The sequence below is a fragment of the Oryctolagus cuniculus genome, chromosome X (genome assembly GCF_964237555.1).
Source record: "Oryctolagus cuniculus chromosome X, mOryCun1.1, whole genome shotgun sequence".
Taxonomy (NCBI): domain Eukaryota; kingdom Metazoa; phylum Chordata; class Mammalia; order Lagomorpha; family Leporidae; genus Oryctolagus; species Oryctolagus cuniculus.
The window spans coordinates 10915605-10929897 of record NC_091453.1 but is presented as its reverse complement, the minus strand read 5'-3'; the positions used below and the strand labels follow the sequence as shown (position 1 = coordinate 10929897).

At 42.9% G+C, this 14293-nt stretch overlaps 1 protein-coding gene across 1 annotated transcript in view; it reads right to left on the bottom strand.

Moving 5' to 3' along the window:
* POLA1 (DNA polymerase alpha 1, catalytic subunit) overlaps nucleotides 1-14293 on the bottom strand; it is a 330913-nt gene that overhangs the window by 301870 nt on the left and 14750 nt on the right. Inside the window, exons 5-12 of the mRNA XM_008272470.4 lie at nucleotides 11291-11406; nucleotides 10772-10834; nucleotides 9377-9469; nucleotides 8862-8949; nucleotides 8396-8597; nucleotides 8122-8306; nucleotides 2603-2715; nucleotides 1769-1885 (exon numbers count right to left, since the gene is read on the bottom strand). Of these exons, the coding sequence (XP_008270692.3) occupies nucleotides 1769-1885; nucleotides 2603-2715; nucleotides 8122-8306; nucleotides 8396-8597; nucleotides 8862-8949; nucleotides 9377-9469; nucleotides 10772-10834; nucleotides 11291-11406 (977 nt within the window). The remainder of the gene's footprint in view (nucleotides 1-1768; nucleotides 1886-2602; nucleotides 2716-8121; nucleotides 8307-8395; nucleotides 8598-8861; nucleotides 8950-9376; nucleotides 9470-10771; nucleotides 10835-11290; nucleotides 11407-14293) is intronic.

The window sequence follows — 14293 nt, the reverse complement described above, 5'->3', positions numbered from 1 at the left end:
ACGTCTCCCACACGGGTGCAGGAACTGAGGCACTTGGGCCATCTTCTACTTCTTTCCCAGACCATAGCAGAGAGCTGGATCTCAAATGGAGCAGCCGGGACTCAAACCAGCGCCCATATGGGATTCCAGTGCCGCAGGAAGAGGCTTAGCCAGTACACCATAGCACCAACCCCCAACAACTCTTAAAATACGGCCCCACTTCTCAGATGAAGAAACAGGTACAGAGACATCACTCAGCACATGTTCAAGGTAAGACTTTTGCCTTAACTTCAGCAAAGCATCCTCCCTCCCTTACTGCAGCCACTATTTTCCTTTGTTAAGAAAACCATCAGGTGCCAGTATTGTGGTGTAGTGGGTAAAAGCCACTGCCTGTGATGCCAGCATCCCACAGAGGTGCAGTTTTGAGACCCAGCTGCTCCACCGCCAATCCAGCGCCCTGCTAATGTGCCTGGGACAGCAGCAGAGGATGGCCCAAGTGATTGGGCTCCTGTACCTGCATGGAACGCCTGGAAGAAGCTCTTGGCTTTGGCCTGCCACAGCACTGGCCATTGCGGCCATTTGGGGACTGACCCAGTAGATGGAAGATCTCTCTCACTCTTTCAAGTAAATAAACAATAAATATTTAAGAAGAACATTTCAAGTATTAATTTATTTATTTGAAAGGGAGAGTGACAGAGCCAGAGAAAGGTATTTTACATCTACTGGTTCACTCCCCAAATCTGGCCACAGCCAGGAGTGGTCAGGCCGAAGTTAGCAGCCAGGGACATCATACCAGTCTTTCTTGTAGGTGGCAAGAACCCAAGTACTTGGATCTTTATCTGCTGCCTCCCAAGTGCATTAGCAGGAAGCTGTGTTGGAAGCAGAGAGTAGCCAGGAGAGGAACCAAGAACCTCAATATGGGATGCTAGTGTCCCAAGCAGCAGCTTAACCTGCCACACCACAACACCCACCCCTGTGATCATTTTTAACAGTGGCTTTGGGGCCAGCACTGTGGCCGTAGCAGGTAAAGCCGCTACCTTCAGTGCCGGCATCCCATGTGGGTGCTGGTTCAAGTCCCAGCTGCTCCACTTCCTATCCAGCTCTCTGCTGTGGCCTGGGAAAGCAGTAGAAAATGGCCCAAGTCCTTGGGCCCCTGTACCCGCAGAGCAAGACCCGGAGGAAGCTCCTGGCTTCGGATCGGTGCAGCTCTGGCCATTGAGGCCAATTGGAAAGTAAAGCAGCAGATGGAAGGCCTCTCTATGCCTCTCCTCCTCTCTCTGTGTAACTCTGCTTTCAAACAAATAAATAAATCTTAAAAAAAAAAAATGGTTTCAGTCCCCACAATTATTCCCAAAGGCATCAACATCTCAATGAAATCAAGATAATTTATCATATGAATCACATGAATAAGATTCTCATTCTATTAGATACAGCATCTTGGTCCCTGATTTTTAAAGACAAAACCTTACTTAATCTTCTAACCAATAATACAAACAAGATTAGAACAGTTTCTCCTCTGCTTCAGAATAAAAGCACAAAATATGTTACAAGCACTGGAGACAACTAATTTGCTATGAGTTATCTTTCATGCAAATTAATGTTTTTTTTTAAGCACTATAAAGAATTGTATGAATCTAACACTATTTTTACATTCATATCTATGAAATTTTCACTCAATGTATTATAACCATGCAGAAGGCATTGTGCACAAAGCACATAGACAGTAACCATTTGCTAAATCAGAAAATGAACAAATAGAGCTGAAAAAAATTAATCACCAAATACTAACCTTGGACTTGAATTTCATGATTCTGTATTTTGTTGCTATTTTCTCATCAAACTCATCATAAACATCCTTCATGGTAACTGAAGTTCCTGTTTCTTTCTCTGTATTTAGATCCATTTTCTGTTCTCCCATGGAGAGAGGGATAGAGGGGAAAAGATGTTTGTACATAAGATCTTCTCAACAACCAAAAATTCAAGTCTAAATCAATTTTCATCCACATGCATTTAAACATTTAACACTAACCGAACAGTGTAACATGAGTTCAAACACACAGACCCCAAAAATGTACTACACCCAATGCCCAATTCTCCCAAAGACATTAGAAAAGGGAACCAGAAGTAAAGATGACCAAGAGCTCCACAATTCAACAGAGGGAGAACTAGGGCTGAGTCTGGGACAGGATCAGGGATGTTAAGCTTCAACAGAAGTGAAGGAGCAAATGGAACTGACCTTGTTAAACGGCCATGCAAAGTGTTACTGCTGCCTGTGCAGCAAAGGCATGAAAACTGGACCAAACACCATGTCACATTTTGAAGCTTTATGGTACCGACCCCAATTATTATGGAAATGAGGGGTGAGGGAAAAGACAGCATTAGACACACTAAAACTCAGACATCTGTACACTCTACCAAGATAAAAAAGTGAGTCCTACTTTGCCCACTTTTCCAAACCTCTAACAGAGATGCTGACAATCAGTGGTCACTAAGCAATCAAGAAGAAATATGCATCAGAGCTATGGAGAACGCATACGCTGTTCCAGCACAGGATTAGTGGCAGAACACACAATGAGTGACAGATACAACTACCAAGAACAAAAGGCTGATCAGTAAGTTTTACCATTTCACGGGGAAGGAAATAGAGTGTTCTCTCAATGTTTTTCACTGTAACACAACAGCTCACGTGGGTTTTGGCTGATTCAATCCAAACCTTGCCAAACAGAAATACCACACCTAAAGAAGCAGGAAAATCCATGAGAAAAGGAGTATTTCAATTACATTACATTAAAGGGGCAATATGAAAGACTCACAGAACGTCTCCACACATTTATATGTTCATGATAACTCATTCTGACAGCGAATTTCTATCTACTGCCCACACTCCAAGACCAGCCAGTTCTCTACTCAGCATTTCTGCCACCCTACACTATTACAACAATACAATCTGTGACCACTGGAAGGACAGGGGACAGAATATTTCTTGAACTTGATATAACCATGTTCCCTATGTAACGAAAGAGGATTACCCAGATTAAAAGAAACAAAACAAACTATTCTCCAACAAATCTCATCTCATATTTAAGCCTCTTGTGAGAACTTATGAATCTGAGAATTTTCATTTTTTTTAGCATTAGTATTTACTGATAAAAACTAGTATTCCTGCATCAGGATAATTACGGGGTATGTTAGTCATTTTCTATATATAACAATGTGCTTGAGAAAAACATAATTCATTGCATATCTCATGTTCCATGTAATAAATATCTCCTAATAGATTTCTACTATTATCTCCTCTTTCACCCTTTCTACCTCATACGCTACTTGGAATATCTGGCTAGGTAGCATTCATAAAGTTCTTTCTCATCTAATTCAATTTAACAATTGATTTCAAAATCAAATCAGTAAGCACTCATTTGAGATACCTAAGCAAGTATACTAAAAGTAAAAACATGCTTTTGGAGGTATCAAGTCATTGTACATGAAAATAGGCCATCAAGAAAGGACTTCAATGATTTAATACTCAACCCAAGAGATAGGTCACCGTGCAAATCCAGGGCTCCATGAATTAGACAACAGTGATCAACATAGCCACTCAACGCAGCTGTTTATCCGAGATACTAAGAAAATCTGGCACACGCGAAGGCTACTGTTCACAAAGCCAATTACCCCAGTTTCACAAGACAGCTCATCAGTGTTTCCTTTTGTCACTTGTTCTGGGAGAAATAAAACCACCTAAGAATTTTCATTTCTGCAAATGATTAAAATTCTTCTAACAGTTGTGTGTTTTTCAACTGGGAGGGGGAAGAGGCGGAGGGGGGAAGGGAAAGGAAAGGGAGGACTGTGGGGATCATTAAGAAAGGGGAAAAAAATCACAGTAGCTCAGAAAATTAAAAGTCATCCTTCCAACAGTTAAAGATGAAAAAACAAAATTCCATGCAAAGAAAAATAAAGGCACTAATATTGGATTCAAAGATTCAAATAGCTCATTTTACAGTCAGACTAATATCACACTTCATGCAACACATTTGACACTGTTTATGCCTCATTTGCCACAAAAAGATCATGGTAAACAAAGATTACACTCCCCCCAAAGTTACTAGCTGAAACCAGGTGCAGTCAGGATTATTCAACCTTGAAAAAGTCATAATGAAGACAGGATATCTTCCCATATGCAAAGAGTTAGATTCTTTTCATAATTATGGACCATTCAGCAACAACTGACTGACTGAGAATCTGTCAGAAAGTGAGAAACAATACCAGGATCTTTGGGAGTACTTCGTTTTTATTAGCAGCATTGATTTTACTACCTGCTGTCACGATGAAACTGTTCAACTCTGAGATTAAAGGACTTTTTTTATGCTTATTTAACCCACTGGCATCAAAAAACAGAAAAGTCGTGCCAGAGCAAAGGATACAACTTGAGAAGTACCGTGAAACAGTAGAATGGATAGAGGGGGAGAAGCCCAGAGCTCATTCCCTCGATTTTATCTTTTAGTCTCCATTTCCTCCTAAGTGAGCAACTAGACTGGAAGACCTCTGAGGCCTTCTCCTGACTTAGAAATTTCATTTTACCTTAGCTTCTGGATGATGGGCCAGTAACAGATTACTACCTCTTTTAAGTGAAAAAAAAAAAAAGGAGAATTAATGGAAAATTTTTCCCAATATTGGTTGAAAAAGTCTATCAATGACTACGGTCAGCACATTGAGTTCAACAACACATATCCTAAATTGGTTGCTCTGCAAATACAGCTGTGCTTCAGTGCTGCACTCTTAACCTCTAACACTTACCACTGCAGGCCACCACTGACCACCAGAAATTCCTGTGATGGCAGAATTGTTCTGTTTCTGGGCCATCCAGTATGGTACCAACTGGCCACACTGTGGCCACTGAGCCCCAGATATGTAGCTATGGCTGAGAAACTGAATTTTAAATTTCTTCCATTTTAAATCATTTAAATTTAAAGGGTAATGGATGGCCAATGGCTACCATAGTGGACAGTGCAGCTCTACAAAACAGCACTGTTTACCAACACGAGTATCAACCAGTAAACCAAACACAGAAATAATACAGTCATTTTCACAAAGGAAAGAAAGATTGTTGTTTCTTAACATTCTGATCCTCAGGAACAGACACTGGCAATCTGATGCTTACAGGTATAGTTACACTGGGGAGAGCCCGCTACACACTACGGCATTACGCATTACCCTACACTGCTACAAGGCTTCAAGAGGCAAACTCAGTAGCAGCAAATACACCTCTAGTACTCTGAAACCTTTCACGTGCATCTGCAGGATAGCTGACCACTGTGCGGTTTATTCAATAAATAGCTTAGTTACTGAATACCTGCTATGCTATATAATAATATATTGGATACCTACTATGTCCCTGGTATTGTGCTGAATGCTGGAAATGAAAGATTACAATCCTCCAGGAGCTTAAAGGCTTTGGAGGAAAGGAAACACAGATTGAGATCATTCCACAATAAAATGACAAACACTACAATGGAAAGGGTATGATGGGGTCGCAGGGAGGCTCTGAGGCCCATAGGAGGTTTAGGAGATGACACTTGGCCTACACTGTGAAGAATGAGTCAGATGAGGGCACTTCTGACAATAAACACTAGGAGTAAAGGGACACTAGGTATAAAGGCAGCAAGGTTCATACAAATATAGGGAACCAAATTCCTAGGGCACAGAATTCATACAAGGCAGGCATCAGAAGCCTTACTGAGCAGCATGGATTTTCTGTTGTAGGCAGCAGTCGCTGAGGATTTCCTCCAATGTGGAAATGACATGGGCAGAGTTCCCTTCTGATCAATCACTCTAACAGTAACATGGACAAGGATGGCTGAGAGATCAATTAGCAGGTAGGTGCAATGATTTTAGTAGGCAAGAGATCAAGGCTGGTGGTTATGAGGGGAAAGAGAAGACAGGGTGTCTATTTTAAGAGCAGAAAACCAAAAAGATTGGAAAAGTAAGGAAAGGCAGAGACTCAAGGATGGCTTTGATGGGACCATTAACCAACACAGGGAATAAAATAAGGTACTGAGCAGATACACCAAAGTACAGGCACTAGAACTGGCAAGAGCAGGCCCAGCATGTGCACACCTCCAGGGTGGTCATGTGAACAAGTCGTTTCCCGAGCTTGTATAACAGGGCAGCCCCGAGGTTCAGCAATGGATGGGAAATCATTTGCTCAGCCCCATGGAATCATACCTGCAGCATACCTTCCAGGAGAGAATAAGAAGTAATCAAAGAGATGACAGGGTCGAATCCAATCACCTCACCCTAGCTAAAACTTCTAAAACTGTTGATATCTTTACCCAAGAAACTAAGACTTGGCAGTGTGCTACTTTAGTGCACAGCTTATAGCGATGCTTCTGTCCTCCCCCACCATTAACATGTTTCCTGTTTCCTGGTACGATCACCATCTGACCGTCCTGAAGATAACTTTGGCCTTCAGGTCTTCCAGTTCATATTCACTCTTCTTAGTCATATACTTGCTTTATGGACACCTTAGGTACTCCCTCTGTTTCCACTGCAAGCAGTTTCTAGCAAACTACTTGAAAAAACACACTTCGCATATACAGACGCAGATCCAAAAGGGGACACAACTACGAGCAAGCCGTAACTCTCTATACCGTATTTTATATTAATCTGAAAAAACTTGTCAAGTGTAGTCCCCACAATGAAGAAGGGCTCAGAGAGGCATATAAGGAAGCCTAGTTTTGTTCCAGTCAAGAATTTGGATGACTTGAGAATTACTTTTGATTCTTTTTGTCAACACTCCCCCCCCATCATATTCATCAACAACTTTGTGTCAAAATGCATGTGAAATGTCTTCACTTCTCTCCTCCTCCCCAGTCACCAGGGCCCAAGTAACTAGCACCCATGCCCTAGACTGACACACCTCCAAGGTTTCCACACTCCTCCACCACCCCACTCCGGCCCAAACCCTGCTCACATATGCGTACATGCACTACACTCCACACAAACCCGCACAGTCCTGTTAAAATGTAAGCCTAACTAAGTATGTGACCATCACCCCTGCACTAAAAACCCTCCAGTGTCTCCCTGCTGCTCTTTGAATAAGATTTAAACTCGCTGATACGCTTTCAAGGTCCTTCATTATCTGGCCTTTGCCTTTATCTCCAAATTCATGCTATACCAATGTTGTCACTTCGCTATTACTATGCTACAACCACACAGGCCTTCTCCTTCCCTGTGCCAGGCCTCTGCACGTACAGGTTCGCCAAGCTGAAATGCCCTTTCCTCAGCTCTGCAAGAGCCTCAAATGTCAGTCGAGGGGCCTCTCCTCAGATAAGCCTTCCCTGGCCATCCCCTAGTTTCCTTTACATCATTTACCACTTTATCTTATTTACTGCTAAGTTTCCACCACCCATTCCCACCCTAACACAATGTAAGCTCCGTGACATTGTAGGGAATTTGTCCAGCTTGTTCACCTCATCTCAGTGCCTGCCACACAACAGGTGTTCAAATTTTCCAAATAAAGATACAAATTAGGGGCCGGTGCTGTGGCACAGGTTAATCCTCCGCCTGCGCTGCTGGCATCCCATATGGGCACCAGTTCTAGTCCTGGCTGCTCCTCTTCGGATCCAGCTCTCTGCTATAGCCTGGGAAAGCAGTAGAAGATGGCCCAAGTCCTTGGGCCCCTGCACCCATGTGGGAGACTGAGAAGAAGTTCCTGGCTTCAGATCAGCGCAGCTCCAGCCATTGCGGCCATTTGGGGAATGAACCAATGGAAGGAAGACCTTTCTCTCTGTCTCTTCCTCTCACTGTCTGTAACTCTACCTCTCAAATAAATAAATAAAATCTTTAAAAAAATACACAAACTAGTGACTGATTCCATTTAAAGTTCATTCCTATAACTTCAAAGACATCAGTGGTGAACTATAAAAACCACGTAGAGCTAACTCATTTTTTGGAATAAGAATCCTGAAGGATTATTCACATCACAGCTGCTCTCCATCAGGGTGGCTCACACACTTCACAACGAATGAGTACTACTCTCCTAAGATGCAAGCAAGAAAGGACAGAGCCTGTGCCAGTTATAACCACTACAGTATTTAATGGAGCCGGTCTGGGTTAAAGGCATATGGTAATCTCATGTATGATTACCTGGTTGGTTGTACTGATCTTCATAAGCATCCAGCCAATAAAACTGGAACACTTGTTCTTCATCTGCCCCTTTTACCAACGGGAGGTGACTGGAATCCACATGAACTTCCACTTCCTGAGCTGACAAACTGCTGTCATCTTCCTGATCAATGTCCCAACAGGAGACATCTGGCAGGAAACTTCCTCTGCAAAAATCACATTTTCAAAAACCTCTCAACAATCCGACAGACTACTTATGGTGCTATTTGCCAGAAAAGTCATAAAACACTCTTACAAGTAAGACGTGCTCTCTCTGCCAGGATCTGCCACGTCTTGCACTGCCTCTGCTGGCTCACTCTCTTGCGCCCATGTCTTGGCAGCAACAGGCTCTATGTCCACCTCCTCGGACTCCATGGGCTCATCAAAGTCGCCATCTTCAAACTCCATTGCCCCTGGCTCCTGCTCATCTTCTCGTGGCTCTCCCTGCACCACATCTCCTGTAGGCATCATTATACATCCCCATCATGGGGCACAAAAAAGGCTTCCCCAGCAACAAAATGGCAGCCTACCCCCTTGTCTTACACTGCTCAAATTTCTCTTCAATTTCCAAATTGGGTATTTTTCACTTTTACGGCTAGGAATTCAAATCTTTCACATTTAAACTTGCCATCACAATACCCTGGAAATCACCTCCACTTCCTCTATCCCGGGACCTCCATTTCTGACAGCAATGGCTCAACGCGCTTGTACTTCGGACTTACCAACAAACTCGGCACGTTTATGAGGAGCAGGAGTTAATGGAGGCACCTTCCCGACGACAGGGGAAGCAGATTTTCCTGAAGGAACTGCCTGTGAATGTTTTTAAACGTTTAGTCAGTTAGACCTGCATGCTAAAAATATGCAACTGTCCTACCCTGACCACAGATAATGACAGCTCCCATTTATAAAAAGATTTTATGTATCATTAATGTAACAGCTTCAATTATTTTACTGTTACCCAGGTTTACAAAAAAATACTTGTTTCCAGGAGGAAAATTATGGCATTTAGCACAGCTGTAATACCTATAATAAACACATACTAGCTACTACAAAATTTACTATGAAAAAAAAGCAGGCACACGCTATTTTTGAGATACATGAAACTATACACTGAATGGCAGTCCTAATTTAAAACAAAAATAAAAAACAAATTCAAAGGCATTTCCCTGAGAAAAGCAATGAAATAAATATAAGCAATATTATAAATCCAGACTGAAAGTATTTCAACATGCTTTACCTTGGAGGGACGCACAGAAAAAGGATTCAGCGACGCTCCAAGGGATCTTTTCTTCTTTGGTATTATTACAGGTGGTGGAGTTATCTGAGGTGTCTAACAGGATGAGTAAGACAGACATTCACTGCCACGCTTGGTTTACCGCATGATAGAGAAAGTGTATTTCTTCACTCATCAAAGCCTAGTAAGTAAAGCATTTTTCCCCCTACCTGTCCCCCCCAATCTACATTCACGCATGGTGGTTACTATAGCAACAATGCTATAGAAATTACTAGAAAAACAGAACAGATATTGAATCCCCCCCCCCACCATTTTCTCCTTTTTAAAATTTAACATAGTCTTTCACTTATCCTTCCAGATTATTACATTTAAAAACTGTCCAGCTAGAACTCCATGATGTAAATATTAGTGTTTCTAGTCAATGGTCATGTAGAAAGTAGTACACCTCTGAAAAAGAGATGTCTTTACGGGAAACAGCCAAATTTCAAATTCACAGTGCCACTGGGCCTACTCGAGCTCTCCCAGGGATGGCTCACTGGCTCTTCCCTCACTCCCACTCAGCATTTCAGATGAGGATCTCACGCCTGATTGTGCAGATTGACAGGTTTCAATCTATTTAGGGAACATACATTACAGCAACCAAACACAAGCAGTGAGCACTCAGAGAACTGACTCCTGGATGTATTCCTACGTCAAACACACCCACACAGCTTTATCTACAAAATCACATAGCTGTAACAGCTGGAAACTTCTCACCTAAACTGAGGAAAAGAAACCAATCTGAAGGACTTGTTTTTAATTTTTATGCATTTCCATTGGTGGTGGCAGTATCTGCTTTTTTTTTTAATTCCAGCAATTCTGTTTGGTAAAATTACTAAACTGTTTATTTTTTTTAAAGATTGATTTATTTATTTGAAAGGCAGAGCTACAGAAAGAGGGAGATGGAGACGGAGACACACACACACACACACACACACACACACAGAGGGAAAGAGGGAAAGAGAGGGTAAGCAGAGAGGAGATGGAAGGGGGGTAGGGAGAGAAGGAAGGAGCGAGGGAAGAGAGAAGGAGAGAGAGAGAGATCCTCCATCTGATGGCTCACTCCCTAAATGGCTGCAATGGCTAGGGCTGGACCAGGCCAAAACAAGGAGTGTAGAACTCAATCCAGGTCTCCAACGTGGGTGCCAGGGGCCCATATAACTGGGCCGATTTCTGCTGCTTTCCCAGGAGCATTAGCAGGGGGCAGGAACATAAGTGAAGCAGCCAGGGCTCAAACTGGCACTCCAACACCACAGGCAGTAGCTCAACATGCTGCTCCGCAACACCGGCCCCAATCATGTAATTGTTTCTTCAGCTTACGACCCCTACATATTTTACAATTCCCAGAGACTCACTTACCTCAGTGTTCAGATCCTGTAGGATGTCCCCAAGTAGATCATCCTTGGACAAGTCTACAGCTTTCTAGAAATTATAAGGCAAAGTAAAATGAGAAAGCCAAACACTAAATGTTTACCTCAGACCATACACATGTGTATGAAAGAAAGAATCCAACCAATCAGTCCTTGCCTCTTCATTCCTCACTGACTGCTACTCTACCACTCATAGATTTTAAAAACCATATGTGTATACATAAATCATAATCTATACCTTCCATTTTTTGTTTTTATCCTCATTCCATGATCTTCTTGCTAACCTCTAAAATTAAACAATTTAACTTTCCTGTTCAGTTTCATTTTCTGTCTCCGATGTTCCAACCACTGAGGTACCTACATTCATTTGAAATCTACATTTGACTTAGTACGTGAAATTGGGGAAATGTTACTCAAATATTTCTTAGGCATCTACTATCTGTATAATCAAATATGAAATTCACTTCGCAAAGGAAAAGACAAATGATAAAGAAACTACAAAACTCACATCTGCGGTTTTCTTTCCAGCACCAGCAATGAGCATGGTCTTGATATTGTTTGGTTTTGTCACTGAAGGCTTCTTTACATTCCTCTTGCCTTTGCTGTGTGTTTTAACATCCTTTCCTATAGGAATAAGTTATTTAGAAACATGTACCAGCAAAAATCAAAATGGATAACTAAAAGCCCAGTCACCTGCTTTGCAGATGAAGAACTCACAAGAAAAATGCTAAGAATTCAAAATTAAGGGCCAGTGCTGCGGCATAGTGGGTAAAGCCACTGCCTGTAGTGCCAGCATCCCATATAGGCGCTGGTTCGAGACCCAGCTGCTCCATTTCTTTTTTCTTTTTTTTGACAGGCAGAGTGGACAGTGAGAGAGAAAAGAAAGACAGAGAGAAAGGTCTTCCTTTGCTGTTGGTTCACCCTCCAATGGCCGCCATGCTGCGGCCAGCGCACTGCGCTGATCTGAAGGCAGGAGCCAGGTGCTTCTCCTGGTCTCCCATGGGGTGCAGGGCCCAAGCACCTGGGCCATCCTCCACTGCACACTTGGGCCACAGCAGAGAGCTGGCCTGGAAGAGGGGCAACCGGGACAGAACCCGGCGCCCCGACCGGGACTAGAACCCAGCGCCCCGACCGGGACTAGAACCCGGTGTGCTGGTGCCGCTAGGTGGAGGATTAGCCTATTGAGCCGCGGCGCCGGCCCTCAGCTGCTCCATTTCTAATCCAGCTCTCTGCTATGGCCTGGGAAAGCAGTACAAGATGGTCCAAGTGCCTGGGCCCTTGTGTACCTGCATGGGAGACCTGGAAGAATCTCCTGGTTCCTGGCTTTAGATCAACCCAGTTCTGGCTATTATGGCCATTTGGGGAGTGAACCAGCAGATGCAAGATCTCTCTCTCTACCTCTGCTTCTCTGTAACGCTTTCTTTTCTTTTTTTTTTTTTTTTTGACAGGCAGAGTGGACAGTGAGAGAGAGAGACAGAGAGAAAGGTCTTCCTTTTGCCGTTGGTTCACCCTCCAATAGCTGCCGCGGCCGGCGCGCTGCGGCCGGCGCACCGCGCTGATCCGATGGCAGGAGCCAGGAGCCAGGTGCTTTTCCTGGTCTCCCATGGGGTGCAGGGCCCAAGCACTTGGGCCATCCTCCACTGCACTCCCGGGCCACAGCAGAGGGCTGGCCTGGAAGAGGGGCAACCGGGACAGAATCCGGCGCCCCGACCGGACTAGAACCCGGTGTGCCGGTGCCGCTAGGCGGAGGATTAGCCTAGTGAGCCGCGGCGCCGGCTTAACACTTTCAAATAAATAAATAAATAAATCTTCTAAAAAAATAATTCAAAATTCTCTGAGATTTTATACAAGGTACACAGTAAGAATCTTTTCAGTGTGCTTATTTCAAGAAAATCCGAACCAAATATCATAACAAAAATTGATGAAATACCAGTCAAACATCAGGATGAGTTAACTGTGACTATTTAATTGCTACTGTTAGTATAAATTTAAAAATTTTTTGCAAGTAGACGCACAGGTAGTACTTAGCCTAGCAGTTAAGATTCCCCCAATCTACAATGGAATATTCGGGTTCAATACTGGGATACAGCCCCTTGCTAAAGCAGATCCTGGTGAGGCAGCACTGATGGCTCAGTGATTCTACAACCCACATGGAAGGCCCGCCCATATGGGAGACATGGATTCCAGTTCCATGCTTCTGGACTTTGCCTTGCCGGTTGCCATTTAGGGATTAAACCAGCAAATAGGAGTGCTTACCCTAACGCATGCGTTTTCCCTCCCTCCTTCTCTCCATACCTCCCTCTTCCTTCCTTCTCCAGCTTCTCAAATAAACTTAAAACTTTAAAAAAGTAGTGGATTAAGTTTGTTTGGAATTAAAAAAAGTTAAAGCTAATCTGAAATTAAGAGATGAACCTAGTAGTATCCTTCATTTGGTTATCTATGTAGCTCTATACTGAATCTAACAGGACAACTCAACAATAAAGAAATGATAGCCAGTTATGAATATTCTGACTTCTTCCTATGAATAACAGCAACCAGATGCACACAACATGCCATCTCAACACAAAACAACACAGAAACACTTGTTCATTAAAGGCCAACTTTCACCATATATTCTCTCTTATGGCCATGTGTAAATCACCTACAAAGTTTTCTAATACTGTCAGTTTTAAATTCTAATTCATTTCAGAATATTGATCTCAAAAAAAAAAACCTCCACTGAATAAGATAGTATGGTACAAACACATGCAGAGACAAGATGAAACAGAAAATATGTCCAGAGAAAGACCTAACTACTTATGGAAATCTAGTAAATAATAAACATGGCATCTTGTATCACTGGGAAAAAGATGGATTTTATAATAATTAGTGTTATATAGCCATTTGTAAGGAAGTAAATCAACATAAATGCCATATGAATCACATATCAAAATCCTTAAAAATGAAAATGCTCTGGCCAGCGCCACGGCTCACTAGGCTAATCCTCTGCCTGCGGCACTGGCACCGCTGGTTCTAGTCCCAGTTGGGGTGCCAGATTCTGTCCCAGTTGCTCCTCTTCCAGTCCAGCTCTCTGCTGTGGCCCAGGAAGGCAGTGGAGGATGGCCCAAGCCCGCATGGGAGACCAGGAGGAAGTACCTGGCTCCTGGCTTCGGATCGGCGCAGCATGCCAGCAGTAGCGGCCATTTAGGGGGTGAACCAACGGAAGGAAAACCTTTGTCTCTGTCTCTCTCTCTCTCACTGTCTAACTCTGCCTTTCAAAAAAAAAATGCTCCAAGTGCTTGAACATACATAAACAGTTATTAATCTCATGAAAAGGTGCTCAACTCCATGTGTAAAAGAAATGCAAACAAAAATACACTGAAATACCACTTCTCACATACCAAAGTGGCAAAAAATCAAAAGTTTGACAACAGATTCTGTTAGCAAAGCTATAGAGAAACAGACATTCATATGTCATTTGTGGGAGTGTAAAATAGGACCACTTTATAAAGAAGAATTTGGAATATCTAAT